General features: G+C 40.1%; 1 protein-coding gene across 1 annotated transcript in view; it reads right to left on the bottom strand.

Moving 5' to 3' along the window:
• Positions 1 to 21,729, bottom strand: part of BCR (BCR activator of RhoGEF and GTPase) — an 841,427-nt gene that overhangs the window by 165,764 nt on the left and 653,934 nt on the right. Inside the window, exons 4-5 of the mRNA XM_044069810.1 lie at positions 19,532 to 19,653; positions 17,780 to 17,948 (exon numbers count right to left, since the gene is read on the bottom strand). Coding sequence (XP_043925745.1) covers positions 17,780 to 17,948; positions 19,532 to 19,653 — 291 coding nt within the window. The remainder of the gene's footprint in view (positions 1 to 17,779; positions 17,949 to 19,531; positions 19,654 to 21,729) is intronic.

Here is a 21,729-nt window from a genome sequence, read left to right as displayed (position 1 = left end):
GTATAAACCGATTCTAGGAGATGAAGTAGGTTTTGCAGCAATGACAACGCAAAGGGCACTCTCACAGTTGCCACCATACCAGCCACTAACAGACACAGGGAGTCTTTAGTGAATAAAAGCCACTAAGAATGCCAACCAACACAGGCTTATTTGCATGACATCCGCAGCTTGAATGAACATGTTGACCATTACTAAACAGTAAGGGTCCACTTCCACTAGAATCTGGACAGGAGTTGGGGTATGCACTCTAGCAGCTTGCCACCAGGACTACTAAATGTGAAACTGAATAGGGATGGGATGGAGAAACTCCTGCTCTATTATGTCACTATTTAATTCTCGATTTTTCAGACAGGGAATGACAGTTATAACATCCATAGCTAAATCTCTAGAAAAGGCATGTATCGCCCTTATTCTTTGGTCATCTGTCAAGTAGTACTTTCCACAAACATATAAAAACTGGGCCTTAAAAAAATATCCTCAGCTGTGACTTTTGCTAATCTTGGTGAATAGCAGGCAATGTGTGTAAAATCCAGAAAATAAACAACCAAAGACCCACAAATATTTAAGCTAACAAAACTGCTTGTTCTTCCTGTCATTTGCATTCTTAAAAATTAACGCAGCACAAAAGTAATCTCAAAAGAAGTCATGTAAGTGAAATGGTGATCCTTTAAATTCCTCATAGGGCTGTGTGCAGCAGAAGTACGACTAATAATGCAGGTTGTACAATAACGTGACTCCCTACATAGGAATGGTTTCTTTCCTTGTATCCACAGAGTTCTGGGATAGGCTCAGACTTCCCTCACACCTTCAACAGGATAAAGTGGGTATCCGAGAATAAATGAACAAAGAAATAAGAGATTTGATAGGCACAAACATCTCTTTTTAGGGTGACCAATAAAGCACTGGCCTCATCAAATAATCTGCTCGGACTAAAGTACATTAAGAAATATTAATCTATACATCAAAATTACATTTCAGAACAATACAACACAGAAAGTAAAAAAAAAAAAAAAATTCTACAAATGCTTAGAACAAATAAAACAGAACTATATCTACATACACTTCTGCGTGTTGCAATACATTACAAAATCAAGTTTTGCATTAAATTACAGAAAAGTACAGTTGTGTACCTACCATAAATGTAGATGTTCGAGTGTATTCACTGTTGCAGTCATTACACTTGGGTTATCCTGCTGGCAGGCTACCTGCAGTCGGCCTGAATTCCAAAGTCCTGGTCCAGCGTCGGTTGCTGTCGCCTCTTCCCTGACATCAGTGCACCAGGGGTATAAAAGATGCAGCCAACGCCATTTTATTCAGTTTTTCTTGCCCCAGATGTCAGGTGCCCCCAAAAGGGTAGGCTAAAAAATTTGCAAATCAGAAAGCATGCAAAAACATAAACATTAGCTTCCTCTACAAGCAAATACACCACATAGGTTGTATAGGATAGAGAAGCGCAGATAAGTCCCAGAAATGAAAGGGGGATGGTGGGAGGGTAACCTGGACTGCAACAGTGAATACACTCAAACATCTACATTTATGGTAGGTACACAACTGTACTATGTTCATCATGTTTCACTGTTGCAGTCATTACACTTGGATTGAATCCCAAAGCTGAGGTTGGGCGGCTGGGTCTAAATAGGACTAGGAGTGGCTATGAGGCCCTGCAGGACTGCAGTGGCAAAGCCTGCTCTGGATTTAGAATAAAGAGGTAAGTGATAGTGCTTGGTAAAAGTGTGCACTGAACTCCAAGTTGCAGCCTCCAAAATTTCCTTGATTGGTACTCCTCTGAGAAAGGCTGCTGATGTGGCTGCTGCCCTGGTAGAATGTGGTCTAATGCCCTTAGGCACTGATTTGTCATACTGTGCATAGCAGAAACGAATGCAGTGTCTTATCCATTTTGAAATAGTCTGCTTTGAAATAGCCCTTCCTTGTGATCCTGCAGCGTATGCCACAAAAAGTTGCTCAGTTTTTCTGAAAGCTTTTGTTTTGTCCAAGTAGAAGCTTAGCTGCCTGTGCATGTCCAAAGAATGCCGAAGTCTCTGCCGAAGTCTCTCCCCTTTATTCTGGGGATTTGGATAAAAGGTTGGTAATTGAATGGTTTGGTTAAGAGCCACACTGGATACTACCTTTGGCATAAATGTTGGGTTTGTCCTTAGAGAAACCCTGTCTTGGTGAAAAATGATGAAAGGTTCCACTGCCATTAGTGCCTGTAACTCTTGAGACTCTTCTTGCTGAAGTTATTGCTAGGAGCAGAGCAGTTTTCCATGATAAGAATTTTATCTCCGCTGTATTGGCTGGCTCAAAAGGAGGCAGTGCGAGCTTTTCCAAGACAAAGTTGAGGTCCTATGTTGGTATAGGTGCTCTTCTTGGGGGTCTTATGTTTTTTGCCCTCTGAGATACTGCCTTAGTAGTGGATGAGAGAAAATAGGAGGTTCCGTATTGTAATGAGCTGAAATAGCAGAGGCATGGATCTTAATTGATGAGAAGGATAGGCCTTTGTCCAGCGTCTCAGTCAAGTATTGTAAAATCTGAGGAATATTAGGGACAAGCGGTTCAAGTCCTTGTGCCTGGTTCCAAGCACAAAATCTCTTCCATTTTTCTGCATAAGATTTCCTGGTGCTGGGCCTCCTGGCTTCCAAAATGACATCCATAACTGCTTTAGAGAGAGGTGAGTTCTGAGTGGCTATAATACTTGCCAAGCAGCCAGATTTAAGGTTCTGAGTTGGCTGTGCAGGATCCGATTGCTTTGTTGTGTCAGTAGATGAGGAATTTGAGGTAAAGTCCAGGCTGGTCCTTGAGACAAGCTCTTTAGGATTGGGTACCAGTGCTGGCGTTGCCAGTCTGGGGCAATCAGAATAATTTTTGGCTTCTCTTGTCTGACATTTAGAAGTACCTTGGGGAGTAGAGGCAGTGGTGGATAGGTATAAACTGTTAGGCTTTTCCAGCTGAATGACAGAGCATCCACCTTCCATGCTTGTGAGTGATAAGTCCTTGTGCAGAATCTCTGTAACTGGCAGTTGTGAGGGGAGGCAAATAGATCTATGTCTGGGCATCCCCATTTCTTTGTTATCATGCTGAAGACTTGTGGATCTAGTTTCCACTCGTGAGGGTCCATGAGGTTTCTGCTTAGGTCGTCTGCCAGAGTATTTTTCTTTCCTGGCAGGAATTGTGCCTGCAGATGTACTTGATAGGCCAGTGCTGTGTTCCACAAAGTCATGGATTGCCCGCAGAGGGGGTAGGAATGTGTGCCCCCTTGCTTGTTTATGTACCACATGACTGTAGTATTGTCCGTCTTTAGTAACAGTTGTGCTGGATGTAGCAGATCCTTGAAGGCTGTCAGAGCATTCTGTACAGCTAGCATCTCTTTTTGATTGATATGAAGATGCATTTGATCTGTGGGCCACGTGCCCTGTATGCATTTTCCCACCATGTATGCTCCCCAGGCATAATCCGATGCATCTGTTGTTAGTGTCTGCCTGGCTGTGGGTAGAGTGAAAGGCTGTCCCTTGTTGTGGTGACAGGTCAGTGCCCACCATCGAAACTCATGTTGCAGGCAGGGAATGAGAGTAATTATTGTTTCCAGTCTGTGGCAATGTTGAGTCCAAACACTTTTTAGATACCATTGTAGCCTCCTCATATGCAGTCTTGCATATAGAATTAGCAGGATGCAGGATGCCATGAAGCCCAAAACCTGCAGAATTTTTCTTGCAGGTAGCTGGGTTTTTGTTGCCATCATTTGAAAATGAGTCAGTTGCCTTTGTTTGTCTGGCATGAGAAAAGCCATCTGGGCAGTTGTATTTAAGCTTGCACCCAGGAATATTACCTCTTGAGAGGGCACTAGTTTTGATTTCTTTTTGTTTACTGTGTACCCTAGGCAAGTTAGTAATCTTTTTACAAATGCCAGATGCTTTAGTAGAATGTCCTTGCTGTCTGCTTGAATAAGGCAGTCGTCCAACTAGGGATATAGTGGAATTCCTTTTTGTCTGCAAAATGCAATTACTGGTGCCAGGCATTTTGTGAAGACCCTGGGTGCAGTAGATAAGCCAAAGGGCAGTGCAGAGAATTGATAATGTATTGAGCCAGCTATGAATCTGAGGTATCTTCTGCAAGATTGTCTGATTGGGACATGCAGGTATGCCTCTTTGAGGTCCAAAGTAACTAGTCAAGCCAAGTTGGTGTAGTGTCAACATTTTGAATTTTGGAAAGTATTTAGAGTAGACAGGTCTATTATTGGTCTCCAAGCTTTGTCCTTTCTGGGTACCAAGAAAAGTCTTGAGTAAAATCCTTGCCCTTGCTCTTGCTGTGGTACTTTTTGAATAGCCATCATGTCCATGAGAGCAGAAATTTGTCTTTGTGCCTCTGCCCATTGATTGTGTGGCAGGTCTGGCATACTTTTTAGCCTTGGAAGGGTGTGAAAGTGGAACCTGTAACCCTGGGAAACAATATTTAGTACCCATTTGTCTTGGGTAATTTTGTGCCAATTTTGTGAGAAAAGTGCAAGTTTTCCCCCTAAGGGTGCCTGCAAGAGGTAAGTGCTTGGCATTGGTAGAGGGAAGTTAGGGTTGAGATTCGTCTTCTCCGCCTTTGGGGGCAGAAGCACCCCATTGCTTAGGTCTGTATGTGCCTTGCGGCTGAGATCTGCCTCTTTGTGGCCTGTCTGACACTGGAAAGGACCAATTTTTTAAGGGCAGTTCCTGCTAAATCTGGGTGGCTGAACCTGGAAGAAATCCTTTACTGTCTGCATTGATTTTGCTTTATCCTCCACTTTCTTTAACACCTCTTCTGCCTTAACACCAAACAGAGTATCATGCTGTAATGGAGCATCCAACAATTTTGCTTTAACATGATCAGGTAAACTTGGTTCCTTTAACCAAGCATGCCTTCGAATGACAGAACCTGTAACTGCGGCTCTGCAAGAAGCGTCTAATGAATCAAAACCACATTGCAAAGTATGCTTTCCCACTTGTTCAGCTGCATGCAACAAATCCTGCATTTCCTTATTTTCAGTACATTCTGAGCTTGTAAGCATTTTCTGTTTGAGCAAAGACATCAGATGTTGGTATTTAAGCATGTGAAACTGACAGTTTAAAGCCCTTACAGCTAAAGTAGCAGAGGTGTACACTCCCCCCCCTCCCCATCTGTCCAGTGCTCTTGAATCCCTATCAGAGGGAACAGGATTTTTTGCAGTGGAAGCCTTGACCCCTTTGGGACCCTGTGAAACTGTTTCTGGGTCAGCAGCAGGGTTTTTATAAAGACATTTACGTGAATCTGGGACCCTGTAGTACCTATCTGGCTTAACTGGTGCAGGGGGTAAAGAATCAGGAGACAAACTGGATTCAGAAAAAAACATAATCAACAATATCTAGTACAGGGGTAATAGCAAGGGGCCTGTGCTGAGGCAATAAAAGAACATCTCTGAGCCTTTTCTTGCATTCAGAATAATCTTGGCTCTCTCAATGGAAATGCTCCCTCATGGTGTGCAGGGTTTCCCCAAAAGAATAATCCTCTGGAGGAGAGGCTGAAGGAATAGATTCTTCAGCATCATAATCCTCATAGGGAGGAAGAGAATATCCCTGTTCTGAAGAGGAAATAGAGGAAATGGAAACCTGGTCAGAGGAATCATAGTCAGTATCTTGCCTAGGCCTTTTATCAGGAGGGGGATGGAAACCCCTGATCAGAGTAATTAGGTCCTCAGCCATTTTAAGCATCTGCATTTTTGGCATGGATGACTGTCCAGGTGAATGCTGAACTTGTTTCTTTGTCTTTATAGGTGTCTTAAACTTTGTCTTGGCTGCTGAAGTAGTCCTGATAGTAAGCTGTGTAGGTCTGAAAACACCCTCAGAAGCCGATGCCTGCTCAGCGGCTCCGGACCCATCTGAGGGAATAGTTTCCGTAGGCTCAATACCTTGAGTTTCCAGAGGCCTAGGTGTCTCCATGTGGGAGTCGGAGGTGGCCTGTGGCTCTGAGGTAGCGGGTGTCAGGGGCTGCGAAAGCACCTCACTGAGAACCGGCGACTGGCCTAGAAGAGGCTTCGTTGTCGGTTTTGGACCTCGGATGCCTGTCCTTTTCTTTGTCCTTGCGTTTTTTATGAATTCCGGTCGTCGGTTGTTCCGACGGCATTATATAATTAAACCTTCGGCCAAAGTAATGTAAAGCAAAATCAAACCGACGCTTAATAGTTTATTGAATCTAGCACAAAACCGACAACTAGCAACGTCGTGGTCAGGGCCTAGGCAAGAAATACAGTAAGAGTGAAAATCCTTATGAGGTATTTGCTTCCCACAAGAAATACAATTGTTAACTTTTACTGACATCGGTCTGGAGCAAGAAAAAGTTTCCCCAACGGGGTACTTAGCTTTATTGAAGACTTCGGTTCTGAAATTCAATTTAGAAAATCCCAAGAGTCAGCCGACCGGCACTTGTGAACTGCTTTTGCTTCGGGCACCACGCAGCAAGAAAGACTGAAGAAAATGGCGTCGGCTGCATCTTTTATACCCCTGGCGTACTGATGTCAGGAAAGAGGTGACAGCAACCGACGCCGGACCAGGACTTTGGAATTCAGGCCGACTGCGGGTAGCCTGCCAGCAGGATAACCCAAGTGCAATGACTGCAACAGTGAAACACGATGAACATCTGGCAGAATGATGCTGAAAACCTCATAAAACAATGTCACACCGTATTCATGCAGGCCTCTTTCAGAGCATTTTTTAAACTTTCACACAATGCCAAAATATAAACTACCTTCTGAAAGCTCAACTCACTTAGTTTTCTGTTCTGAAATATTTAATGAGATACTTATTACAACACAAACCCTGTACTAATGGGAATTACAATTGTTATAGTATTTTAATGGTATCCCTTTAATGCTAACAAAACAAAATATGATACATTACTCAAAGTAAATAGCAGAGGATCCTTCTTTACTTTATTTAACCTATCACATCAAGATCAATATTTCTCACTCTTACCATTTCATTTTAATCAAACTCCAACATCTAGTTTATATAACGTTATCTTAAAAGTTACTACTACCTAGTTTCCACCTTCCCATAATTATTTATATTTCACTTCAGCCATTTGGTTTGCTCTTGTCCACGTTCACATTACCAATTCATATTTGTTGCCTCTCCGGTCTGGTTCTGTGGTATAGAGGATAAAGCCCTGACAATAATCCAAATGACCAGTTTCATTAGCATCTCAGGCACTGGAACAGCCATGCAAGGAAGGGGTGGGAGGGAGATGCTTAAGCCAGCCTGCCCATCCTTAGGGAGGGTGATGCTGCTCCCAAGTTGGCAACTGTTTCTGTACAAGCACAAACCTTGCACAAGCCCAACAGCTGCAGGACTCAAGGATGTGAGCTTGGCAATCCCAAGTTAGTGACAGTAGCTCTCACTGTGTGCATGTATGTGGGAACATGCCAATTGCAGAGCGGAAGACATAGGACAGCCCCCATGGTAATAAGAGTGTCCATCTCAGCCACCACAGGGCAGGGTTATGGCCACAGTAGCACACACTGCTCATGGCTGCCTGTGATGGGAATGCATTGTCAGTAGTGGTGGTTCGATAGTTGGTAGGCATGCAGCAACAGAAATTATATATTAAAAAATTCCCGTCTGTTCTCTAGTGATAAAGAATTAACCTCTGACCATGCTGTAGACAACCCAGGTTCGACTACTGCCTCATACACTACAGGAGCTATTTAGGAGATATGGGAATAAGCACCTAACACCACCCCTTCTGGTTGGAGTGTATTAGTGGGGGTGCTGACAGAAGAATTCTTCTGGGAAGACCAGGTGTTACAAGCGGGAATGCAACCACATAAAGGAGTGCTCAGGTAACATAGCTGGACACTGCAGGTGTGTGCATATGCACACTCATATTGGGATACAGCATCATAGCAGGCATCTGACTTCGCTTTCTAGCTAACAGTGGGAGATGATGGAAGCATACAAAAAAAAAATCACCTAACCATTATGAATGAAGGCCATGATTCCAAATGCCTGTCTTCATTACCTGTCATCCTATGATGACAGAAATCAGAAGGAATGTATAAATGGATACACACTGATGCTTAGGGTGGAGAGACAACTAGGGTAAAATATTAAAATTTAGTTCATATTCTACATTTTACTCTTTTTCTGCATATTCCACTCCTATACTACACACCTCTTTCTGCATCCTAATTATTCTCATCTATGAAATACAGTATGTCTTCCATATTTCCTGTTACCATTTGTTAGCCCACTGTTTTCACTTAAATACCTTGCACTCTGAAGATCACCCCTCATATTCACCTAGACGGTCTTTACTACAACCCTACCCCTTTCATTAAAGCACACCTACATTAGTCTCTTACCCCTTTGTACATCGCATTACTCATACCTAAATGCCTCCCTAATTTTACCCTCCTTTCATCTCCACACCATCCCCTCTTGTACTCAAACCTACAATCTTACAAGAACATTCTTTACATCACTGTAAACTTTAACCCAAATAACCATTCATATTTCTCTCTCCCTCTATGTCTCTCTCTCTCACAATACATCATCCTCAGCCTACAGTATATCCATAGTCACCCCATTTTGTTGCCCTAATGCCTTCTTTTCAGCAGCTGCAAAACATCTTCTACCTCTTCTCGTTCAGCCTTATCAGCCATTTCTGTTTTTTGAAAATACTCTCTGTAAGCCTCATAACATGTATGAGTGCAAACTGTGTGAATGTTTTCTCCCCATTACTCAACCAGTCCATTTCTCTTTCTGACATTCAGATTAATCATCTCCTTAAACCATACATCCCTTAACTTATTAATGACTTCCATTTATTAATGGACATTTGAATTCAGTACCTGCCTATAATGAAATGTATCTTGGTAATACTGCAGAAGTGTGCATTACAAAAATTAATTTCAATGTACATCTATGAAAATGACTACACTCTGTATTGCATTACACACAGTAAATATATTGAGCCGTTTACTTGTCTATAATTATTTTTATTCTACTTTAAAAACAGTACATTCGTCCATTTTGAATGTCCACTTTACCTTGTTTGGGCCTAAATGGGAGCCCACAGCCTATCCCAGCATGCAACAAAAATAAGACAGGAAGTGATCCTGGGCAGGATGCCAAATCCATCCTGGGAAATATGCACACTAGCATACAACAATAGGGGCACCCTGCATTACTGCTAATACCCCTACCACATACGTCTTTTGGGTGATGCAGAAAAATAGTGCACTCCATGCAAGTGGACACAGGCCGAACATACAAACTCTGTAGAGAAGGCAAACAAAGAAAGAACTGAACTAGACAAAGTGTTTGTGATGCAGTGACAGTAATGGACACCAAAAAACTGAACACTGCAAAAAATTTTAATTTCCACTTTTTAGTCTACAATTTGAAGGTGCTTTTCTATCTGGATCGTCATTGTAATCATACCATACACAGATGCCTTAAATCAATCAACAAACCAAATAAAACACACCAACAAATGCACTGTATTATGAAATACAGTGTGGACAGAAAACAGAAGTAAAATAAACTTCTAACGTAATGGAATACAGTACAAATGTACATAGTGAGAGACTAAAATTACACCATGTCAAAGAAATCCATTGAAAGCAAACACAAAATGCTCTTAGTGATACAAATTAATAGTCGAGTTATGGAAACCGCACTTTAAGGTAAGGGTAAAGAATCACATTAAAAAACATGTTCACAGGTGTGTTAAAAATACACAGAATAGCATGACAGAAAACTGATAACAAATGCATGATAAAAAACATACATCAATTTAATACTGACTGCCTAAATTAAACATACGCAAAAAACATTACATAGTGACATTCATAGGTTCATAGGTTAGTACTAGGCTAACTGCCCTTGCGAGCCATTGTAAGCCTAGTCAATTATCCCCTGTGAGACTAAAAGCCTGCACCTTGTCTTTGTAAGGCAAACACCTTAACCACTGGGCCACCCTTCCATTACAAAATAAAGAGCTTAAAACATCCTATCAGATGTGTAAAACCTAATGCAAAGCAGAATCAAAGGAGTGAGAAATTACAAAAAATAAATAAATAAATAAAGAAGTTTCTGTAGAATGAACTCAATTTATTTAAAAATGAGTGAATGCTTGATTGCAAAATGCACCGAATAGCTGCAGAATGCATACAGTGACAGTACGCCTCTCAACTGTCCGGAATGTCACATTGTAGCCAGATTTTTGCTTCATATTTTTTGTTCATTCCTCATAAAATGTGCAGTTTTCTTGCATCACTACGGACTAAAGTTACCATCTGATACCAGCCATTTGAATTTCAGACTCTAATTCTTTAAAAAAATGTATGCTAATGCAAAACTTGTCATTTCAGCAACTTTATAAGTTTATAAGAGCAATACTTAAAATCTGCCCCCGATTTTGGGCCTTTGCCCTCCACTCCTACCTGTTATTTTTGGCTTTGTCCGGAATTCTTGTGCTAAGAGGTTAAAAGGTGCGAGTAACAGAACAACGAACAGAAATGTACCAAAAAAAAAATAACAGTACAGACGCACACTGTGATGTAACAAAGCATAAATTTTTAAGACAAGTTCTACTAACTAGCCAAGATAAACTTACAAAAAAGTCTGCATCACCTCAGGGGAGACCCTGAAGGAAAGGTTAGTGATGTAGACCTGGGCAAGTTGCATTTTTACCCCCAAAAGGGATCTAAAGGAATCAACTACAAGACCAAAAAATGAGACTTGGAAGTAGCTCACACAGAATATTTAAGCATGCTGGCAATTCAGATCTGGTTCTAAGGAAACTATGTAATAATACTTTAAATCACTTATTAGATGTACCTATTCAGCTTTGGTAGTCCAGTCTAATGGTAAAGAAATCTTTCAAGATACTTTGTAGTACAGTAAAGAGTCGATTATCCAAACTAATTGAGACCTGGGGTAGTTCAGATAATCAAATTATTCAAATAATCAAATATATAATTGAACTGGACAAAAAACTTCTAAAATCTTGTTTTTTTCTGCATGCAGGAATACACTTTTTAACGATTCAGCGATTCCAATGGATAATAAAGAATATTTTTCACACACAAGCTGGCTACAAGCTCAAAAAACATGCTCAAGCAAATGCGTATAATGTTTACATATTCAGACTTTATGATTTTTCCTTCCAGAAAACTTTAGAAGGCTGGCTCTGATAACTGACATTTCTGATAATCGACTCTCTACAGTATACGGAGTGTGTGTGTGTGTGTGTGTGTGTGTGTGTGAAAATTATACACAACAAAAGAAATTGTGGTAATGGTAATTTAATCCCACTACAAGCTTAAAGTACATGTGGCCTTTGTCTAGAAAAACCCTCCACAGATTAGGACATAGCTACTAGGTACAGCTTAGGCCAAGAGACAGGAAATACCTTCAGGCATGTCTGGTGTACTCTACTGGGCATGCGGAGGGGCTGCTTGCAGCTCCTACACTGACTTTCTAAAAATTCCCCTCTGCTTCATGACGATCCTGGTGACAAGGACTAACCAGATGTCCCATACCTTGGATTTGATGCTCACTGCAAGACCCACACCAAATCTCTACAAAGGGAATACTAGTACGTACGACCCTCTCTGTTCATTCATGTTCCACAGCACAATCCAGCTGAGGGACTTGCCCAAGAGGGACTGGAGTCTCAACTCCTCTTCCAGAAATTTGAGGATGAGGAACACTACACACTTCGCTTCAGCTGTTTTAAAAAAAAACATCCACCTCTGGGAGAGTACACATACCCTGAATTAGTACTGAAGTAGAAGTCGGTAGCCCTGTTGAATAGCTCACTCACCAAAAAACTGGAAATAGTAGGAACAAAAGTGATGAACCAACCACCAGGAATACGCAGCAAAAATGTTCGTATAACCACAAATAATCTGGTTGAAGATAATAACAGTCTGTTGTAAAATCCAAGCAATCCTTTATTAGAATACAGAGAATAAGCGCTTTCACGTGGTGAGTCCACGCTTCATCAGATATCATTAAAAAATACAAATATTCTGCTATTTAACCTTTAAAACGCGGGAAATTAATTGAATAATTTCAAGGTAAAACAACTGTGTATATGTTGCTAAGCACTAAATGAGTGCGTTCATTGAGCAACGAGAATCTCATTGCTAGGTAAGCAAAACATGACAAACGAAAATCAAAAATATCTAAAAATGTTTAAAAATCATATAATATAGCATACTTCAATATGTATATAGCAATAACTTATATTTCCATTTAAAGCTTAAAAGGAAACAATAGCGTCAAACTGCCTGACGTTAAATATGCAATAAAACTTCCTTACTCAATCTCTCAAAATCATAAATAATAACGTCTCACAAAATATTTGCTGAAATAGTTAGCAAAACGAACTTAACAGTCATAGCAAACATAATGGTTAGTAAAATCTGTGCCAATTCAAATTAAGAAATGCAAGAAGTATATAAGTAACAAAATCAGAACGCTCAGTAAGTACACATTGATTACCGAGCACATACTTCAGACATTGCTTATGTAAACATGGAGATTTATACTGGCCTCAGCAGAAAATGATAAAATAGGGACTAAACCGTGGGCAAAATTAAAAACTGAAACAAATTAAAAAAGAACGAGAATATTAACTCGTTGTTAGAGCAGCTCCTTGAAATCAATGCTTCTAAGTGCATGAAAATTGGTATAAAAATACCACAGAATATATTAAAAACAATGAACAAACAAAACTCTAACCGCATATCATTACTATGAAAAAATGCTCAGACGCTTGTGCACCCCTAAATCTTCAAAAAGTATGTTATTATGTGGGCTTATATCTCAAAAGAAGTTAAATGAGATAGAGCCATCTCTGAATACATTAGTTTACTAACTATAACACGGATGCAAAACCAAGCAGAAGAGAATAAACTATGAAAACATGTCGACAGAAGGACCAAAAGCCTAGAAGCAGAACCAAAGACTGTCTTCCATCAAGTAATAATAAAGCTTAGAAAAGCTTAAAAACCTCACAAGTAAAGCAAATATATGTTTTTTATATATATGTATGTATCCAATCATAAAGATATTTATAAAATTAGGACTTTATATTGTTTCTATCATTAAAAAGTGCATGTACACAGAATAATAAAACAATAATACTAAATGAATGTCTGTATTAATAAATCAATAAATTCTAAAGAATATATATGACTATGTACTAAACCAACACAATAAGGAATAAAAAATCTTTATCTTGCTGCAAGAAAGCAATCTTTCTTTGCTGAAGCAAAACATACTATGTATTTTATATATAATCTGACTAATGCGCATAAATCCATAGACACCAGCTTGCATGATGGCTGTATATATGTGATGGTAATGATTTCCTATCTATATAGCAAAACCGGTTTTATGGATATAGAATTATTAATCCCTGGTGTCAGATGCGCTCCTAATTTCAGTATCCAGTGTAATTCATTAATGGCCAGATTGTTCTCCTTGTTACCTTCCCTACCATTATCAATGACTATTTGCAGCACTCTAAAAGTGAAAGAATGTGATGGAAATTCCACAATGTGTTTAGCTAACGCATTCGTTTCTATTTTCTTCCTAATATCATATAAGTGGTTGTAAATGCGCCCTGAAGCTTCCTTTTAGTTAAACCTATGTAGAAAGCCTGGCATTTGATACAGGTGGCAAGGTATATAAGATTACTAGTGTTACAATTAGCCGAAAAGTGCGGTGTAAATACATAATCCATAGTTGGATGTTCAAATGATTGTTCTTTGGTGATATAATTGCATCTACTACAACTATAACATGGAAAAGTACCTGCCTATAGGAAATGGGATTATAAGGGTCATTTTATTGCCATCAATTATGGTGTGTATATCACCACATAGAATCCTTTTTAAATTTTTACTGTTTTTGTATAAAAAAGATGGATTCCTGCCTGCCAGGTCTCTTGTTTTGGCATCTGTAGTCAATATATGCCAATTGTCTTGGATGACTTGTTGTATTTTATTAATGTCACTAGTGTAGGTTATTACATACCTGACATAGTTAATAGAGAGATCTCTTTCTATTATAACACCGGACGACCTGACTATGTGGTTCAATGCTAGATGGTTCTACTGATATTCTCTGTCCCAAAATGTCATGTTTGATTTTCCCGATCATTATAGGGTCATAGCCTCTATCAAGAAATAAGTCCTCTAATATTTGAGCCTCCTTGATAAGATCTACTTCATTACTACATAGTTTCATAATCCTAAGAAACTGGCTCTTTACTATCCCCTGAAACACATGCCTGGGGTGCATGCTGTCAAAGGTCAATAGCGCATTACGCCACATAGGTTTCCTATACAATGATGAGATAATCCCACCCTCAGGTGTAAAACTAAGTGTCACGTCAAGGAAATTAATATGAGTAGCAGAAGATTCCTGAGTGAACCTCAAGAAACTACTGGTAGTTTCTAAGTAGTCTAAGAAAGCTTCAAACAATTGCAGGGTGCCTTCCCATACAATGATAATATCATCTACAAAACGTCTGTAGAGTTTTACGTGTTTGAAGCTTTCATGTGTAAAAAGGAACAATTTCTCCCACCATAAAACAACCAAATTGGCGAGAGTTAGCACAGGGGGTGCCCATGGCTACCCCCCATTTCTGTAAATAATACCTATCACCAAACAAGAACACATTATTATACAAAATGAGTTCTAATAGTTGGGACACCAAAATGATTCTATCATTACTAAAGGTGGTTTCTTTACTCAAAAGCTGTCTAATGTATTCCATCCCTTCAGTGTTGGGTATTGACGTAAATAGATTTCTGACATCTAAAGCAATAAATAAATGTTGTTGGTTATTATCTAACTTGATGTCCTTGATATTATCTAAGAGATCATAAGTGTCTCTTAATATGGTAGAATACTGACTGACTACTGGTCTTAATAGGTCCTCCACAAACTTAGATATATGGGCTGTTACCCAATTGTCACCCGACACAATGGGTCTATAAGGAATAGGAGTTACTTCCTTGTGGATTTTAGGTAGGCCTTTGATGGTAGGTATGGTGGGAAATTCTATATATAAGAAATTGTAGATCTCCTGACTAACTTGACGACACATAACTAAGTCATATAAAGTATCCTTGACCGTGCTAATAATGTGTAACACTTCTTTGTGAGTAATGGATGTGTATGTATCTACTTCTGACAGCATGCTGTGCATGCCTCTCTGGTAATCTTCTCTATCCAGCACAACGACCCCCCCCCCCTTTATCAGCCGGTTTCACTACTATTCGTGAATCCTGTTTAAGATAGTTCAGGCTGCTTACTTCCAGAGGACTAAGATTATAGTATCTTCCTTTCTTATTTATTTTACTGAACATCAAATAATACTGATGTTCACAGGCCTTCAGGAAGCATTCAACATGCGGGGGCATATTGGGTATAAATGTACTGTTAACTTTATAGCGTGCTACATCTTGACCAACATCTTTATCAGCTTTAAAAAGTAGCTTCAAACACAGATTTCTAGAAAACATTCTTAAATCAATCAAAGTCTCTGTTAATTTCGCTTTAGTCGCTGGTATATAGTTAAGGCCTTTGTTTAAGACCTTAATGCTAGAAGAGTCCAAAGAGACACTAGAAAGGTTAAACAGAATGCTGTGAGTCAGTTCCTTCTCCTTCTGTTTTGTGGAAACTGTTCCGATGAATTTTTCCTTTTGCGAGAGTCTCTGCTGTGAGACCTCCCTCTGTTGTAATGAGTAACTTGTTTCTTCAAATACGGTAAAAAAGCCCCAGAAGAAGAAGTCATTGTGGATGTATTTTTGGGAATCGCTCCGGTGGAATGAGATGAAGCATGGTTGGTAAATGCTTCCTGATTCGGGGGAGGCGTGTCCGCCAAATCATTGACCATTTGCAAGTTATATGATGGAGTCGATGTCATCGCCTCTGCCTGAAGCAAAGGGGGAGGTAATTGGGGCAAAGGTTGAACAACACTGGCTGATGCTGAGTTGGAATTAGGAAGCCTGTTATTGTTATCCATCTTAGCCTCGGTAGTAGCTGATTGAGTAGCTTGATATCGTGGCCAAATGAAGACTTGACCCCTTTGAAAGTCATTAAAATCCCGTATCAGTTTTTTCTGTTTAGTAGCTTTCAGCCTTTCACTAAATGATGATGACAAACATGATCATGATGATCCTGGTGACAAGGACTAACCAGATGTCCCATACCTTGGATTTGATGCTCACTGCAAGACCCACACCAAATCTCTACAAAGGGAATACTAGTACGTACCACCTTCTCTGTTCATTCATGTTCCACAGCACAATCCAGCTGAGGGACTTGCCCAAGAGGGACTGGAGTCTCAACTCCTCTTCCAGAAATTTGAGGATGAGGAACACTACACACTTCGCTTCAGCTGTTTTAAAAAAAAACATCCACCTCTGGGAGAGTACACATACCCTGAATTAGGGAGTAACTTAAAGAGACTCTTCAGCTTGACTGCAAGGTGTCTACAGTCAGGATATTCCATGGAATTTTTGCAGAATGGGGAGGCCCACTCTGACAGGTGGGGACTGTCCACTACTTCACAGCCACATAGTAACAGGGCTAAATGCAAAGGTCTATGCGGGTAACAGCTATGTAGCCATTAGTAGGTACCTCATTTTCCACTACAACACTCGCACCCTCAGGTGTACTGCAACACCTGTATCCTCGAGTATGTGAATGGAACTGACATGATCACACCTGACATAATGCCCAAGAAGCACGGAGGGGTCTAAACATAGACCCTCCACTGCTTCTACATCCAGGCTGCCAAGGTTCTGACCTCCCGGACTCTCTTTATGGACAGGAATTACTGACACTAAGGATTTAAATTAATCAGCAAGTGTACAAAGAGTGAGTGAGAATTAAAAGTAGTGCATCATGACAAAGGAAAAGCAACAAACGCAGTGATATTAGGAGGCTCAAGGGTGTAAGAACATCTACCGATGAGCCTAAACATCACAGTAACTCCCCTTTTCACAGGCAGTAGGACTGGGAGGGTCTTACCGTAAGAGGGTACAAATGCAAAGTAAGAAAATGCTCGATGATCTTCTAACCAGAACATCTGACAAATGCTGGGAGGAAGAAGTTTTAAATCAATGCTGCTACTGAGAGACTGCAAACAGCTGCCAACATGAGTGATGGTGAAAGTGTGATGATTCTATTAGTTAAGTGACACAGGATGCAGAAATGCTGTAAATTGCAAGGCACAGACACTGAATCTGACCAAAATAAGCAGAGAAAGGAAGTGTGCAGAAGTAAATTTGCACACATTGCTGGAACCAAAACTTCACCAAAGGAAGTACTTAACATCTGTTTGGTATGGAGTACATGAAAAAGTATGTCTGACCAGCTCTGGAGACAGCTCCAAGGACATGACATACCTGCACACCATGCCTGGCCTTCTACTGCTACATCTGTGTGATTATGTCACAGTACATTAAAAGCAGACTATAACATGGTATTAAAACCGTTCAAAACTCTTGCTCATGAAAAAAAAAATAATAAAATCACAAAATAAGTTGCTTTGCAGAAATTTTAAACACAAATATGTTTATATACCAGACATCAGCATTTTTTCATGACTGATTCTATTATTACTCACAGAAGCAGAGGCCACTATCATTTTTTTATAAATGGTGAGAATGCTGCTCACAGTGATGAAAGAGAACAGAGTAGAGATTATGTGCCAATAAAGTTCTCCAGTGCCAAGGATGGTCTAGACTCACCTTTTCCCTCTGCATTTCATTCTTTAGTTGAGAGATTTTCATTTTTAGGGTCTCCAGTTCTTCATCTGGCACCACTGGAATATTTAGAACGCTATCCGATTCATCCAACATCTGGAAACTCAGGTCGGCTAAAGGAATGTACCATTTGCAGTCGTACTGCTGGATTTTACTGGAAGAGGGAATCAGAGACTTAGTACTTCTACTTGCACAAAACATTTTTCTGTCTTACTTCAGACCACCTTCAACCACGCTAGCTCAATCTGTGGAAAACATCTCTGGCACACAAAATAAAGTAAATGATGACAATTTCTTTAATGCAGCTCTTATATCCTTCCCCTCTTCCCATATTAATCCTTCATATTTTGTATGATCCTCTGTGAATACCCTTCAGAGGTGCACATCTTTCCAAGAGTGTTATGCTGCTGCAGGACAAAATCATCTGCATCTTCGGCGACAAACCGTAATTAATCCCAGCAAGTTTTATGGACAGGATAAGGATGGATAATGATGTTGTACGGTTACGTACTACAGTACGATACACTTATTATGTAAATAATATCAAAAGCATACAACTGTGAATTTACGGAAATAGTCTATTTCTCAGAGCTGTGTTTGAAACAAAACAACTCAACCTCTGAAAAAGTAAAGTTGGGATGTGGGTCAAAGATCGCCCCACTGGTATGTGGGGTATGTGTGGATGGGGTTGATCAGTGTACAGATGTGAATGGATGTGGGTCAAAGGTCAACCCACTGGCATGTGGGGTGTGCACGTACATATGTATGTGGATGGGGTTGATCAGCATACAGGTGTCAAAGGTCACCCCACTGGCATGTGGGGTACATATGTATGTGGATGAGGTTGATCAGCATACAGATGTGAATGGATGTAGTCACTGATGCGCTGTGTTAATACTGTAGATCGTTGTGCAAGTGTTATGCAATTCTCCAGTCCAGTACTTCTGTATCTCACAAACACAAAATATGATCATTCATACCACACCTCTTGGGGTATTTGCAGTGTCTGCCACTTTCCACAACAGCAATACAAACCCTGAAGTAAACGCCAAATCATAATGACCTGCCAAGAGGAGAAGCTCTGAGCTTCTTGACAACTGTCTGCTACCTCTGGGTAGCCAGAAGCTCACTGGAGTTTGACACCTGACTGAATACAAAGTACAGAATGCAGCTTAGCAATACAAACTGTCCACTGACTTTGGTCACTACAATGACTGAAACATCCATTTCTCCCAACATGCACCAAGAATGGAGTTAATTTTGGTAAAAGGGGCCGCAGGTCCTACATGGGGCGTCTCCCCACCTACAATAAATTTGCCCCATTTTTACCCATTTGAAGTCCTTTGTGTTACTTTCACTGCACTGCAGCATTTACTTACTTGGTTTTCACCCAAATGTTCTACAGCTGGTGCTTGATCCCATCCTATCAGCATCGTTTGTCAGTCCTGCCTACTAAAGATGAAACAGAAGGGGTCTGTGATATATGCTTTGGACTACTTTGTTCAATTTATTACATAAAGAGGCTATAAACTGCAATGTTCAATGCCATACAACAACCAAACTCTTTATGTAGGGACAAACAAAGGGAAATGGCCACGTTGGGTGATGACATTTTGGCGACTGTTCTTATGTAGATGCGTGTGATGGTATCTGTGCTGGGTAGTACTAGTCACATGAGCACATTTACAGACTAAACCACAGACAGGAATGTGGCCTGCAGCCCACGCTTCTCCTTACCCTGCAATTTGTTTCTTGAGCTTGGCACAGAGAAGCAGGTCAGTAAAAAGGAAGACGTGTCGCAGTTTCCGAGCTCCTTCTACAAGCTCCACCATAAAACTGTCCTTCAGAAGCTGTCGATGCTGTGGGCAAAGAACACACAAAATGGACAATTCTATCAGTAAATTCACACAGAATACATTTTCACTTCATACTCAATACATCATGCAAACCACACCAACATCAGCAGCCAAGTAAAAACAGATTAACCTGAAAGGTATGGCAAGGTACTAATCTCAGACATGGTGGTTAATTCCCTACCCACTTACGGTCACTGTCAAACTTTGGAATTACTGAAGAGAAGTGGGTGAACAGGAAGAGAAGTGGAAGAGATGGGGTTATAAAATATATTCAAGATAAGATAAACAGCTGTGTGGCAAAAATGATGGCAATACACTTCCTCTACGGTAGAGAAAGTCCTGACTGTAACACAGCCAACCTGAGCTCAAACAGTAACCCCCAGCACTGTTGCAGCTGGACAGACAGAGTAGCAGTGAAATCCTGATGCCTGTTTGCCCCTCCCGGGGAGGGACGCAGCCCTGTCCACTGCATTACTGACAGCCTGTGAAGGATGCACGGCTACAAAAAACAGGGTATGCTCACTGCCCAAGCAGCTATCACTGTAGCAGCAGTAAGTAGGTTTCATATGAGGAAGCAAGCATGGGTCATCAAGGTGCCAGTATGGACAGTATGATGTCTAGCCACTTTGGGGAAGTGAGCCACGGATAAAAATCTCTGTACTTCCTGAAAGATGGAAGACCATGATTCTTGAGCACCACAGCACAGGATAATGGCCTAAGGTCACTAAAAGGTGGTAAAACATAAAAGGTCTTGCCTCCTATATATGTCCTAACACCCCCAAAGGTCTAACACAGGGATCTCTTTAAAGAGTATTAAACTATCTTTTTTCAAAATGTAGTGCCCTTTGAAGTGCTCTGGATCATGTTGTTAATGCATTTTTTTATTACTTTTAATAACTGTAAGTGTTTATGCCCAATACCACACTGTGTTCCTCACCTTATGAATGTGATCTGTACATTCCATACATTACACTCCCAATAATGTTACTTACTCCTACTGACATCCCTTTATCCTGAAAATAAAAATGGGAAATAAAACACTAATTTAAGCACTACATTACTATCTAAGCAGTTTTTTTAAAATTTTTTTTTTTTTTTTTTTAATTCTTTTTCATCCAACTAACTCACACAGTGGAGTTTGTCACTTGCCCAGTAAGTTGCACATTCCCTCTAACAGCCAAGGCATGGGAGTTATAAACTCTAATCGTTAATGTACTGTGTTAATGGTGAAGGCATGGGCGGTGTAAACTCTAATTGCTAATGTACTGTTTGTGCCACAGTCAAGGTCGGTGGAGCTGCAGGTCCTCACATCTACTGTCAAAACAAATAGAGAGACCCCTTAAAATGTAATGCTGCAAGCCTGTGAGGCCCACAATCCAGCACAGACTATACTTGCTACTTCCCTCATTAAATTCACTCCTTAAAGCAACACTATAGCAGATTTAAATACTCATAGTAATACATAAATATACAGTATAATATAAATGGAGAACTATTTTTTTTTTTTTACAGATAATTGGTTGGTTTATCTTAGGTTTTTAGGTTTTTGATTATTTATTTTATAGGTAGATTGGTTCTCATGATATTTTTATGGAGTTTTTAAACGACAGATGTGAGTATTTTAAATTTACAGGTTCCTTCGGGTACTCTAATATCAACTATTTAGATGTATTTTTGTATAAAGATCTTGGTAAATGCTGTTTCCAGTCTTGTATTTACAGGAAACCGACATTTTCAAATGACTATCTAGCCTTTTCTAGTTGTCATCCCTACTATGTTAAAAGGAACATAGTTAAGGGACAAATGGTCCGTGTTGTGAGAATGTGCTCTGACATAGATTTTGTGATCTCTGAAACAGATAAGTTGGTTGACATGTTTAGAGCTAGGGGTTATCCTTTGAAGTTTGTGAACGACATTAAGGAACAAGTGGTTAAAGAATGGAGTTTGAGATTTAAACCATTACTTGGTACCACTGAGATCACCCCTGTACAAGTTAGCAACACGGGCTTGGACTATACTAAATCCATGGTGTTGATGGAGGGTGAAGCATCTGTCCAAGTTAGAAATATTACTTTGAAT

The sequence above is a fragment of the Protopterus annectens genome, chromosome 4.part0, assembly GCF_019279795.1.
Source record: "Protopterus annectens isolate FY-2018-M chromosome 4.part0, PAN1.0, whole genome shotgun sequence".
In the NCBI taxonomy this organism is placed as follows: domain Eukaryota; kingdom Metazoa; phylum Chordata; order Ceratodontiformes; family Protopteridae; genus Protopterus; species Protopterus annectens.
Note: the sequence above shows the minus strand (reverse complement) of the source record. Positions and strands in the feature narration are given on the sequence as shown.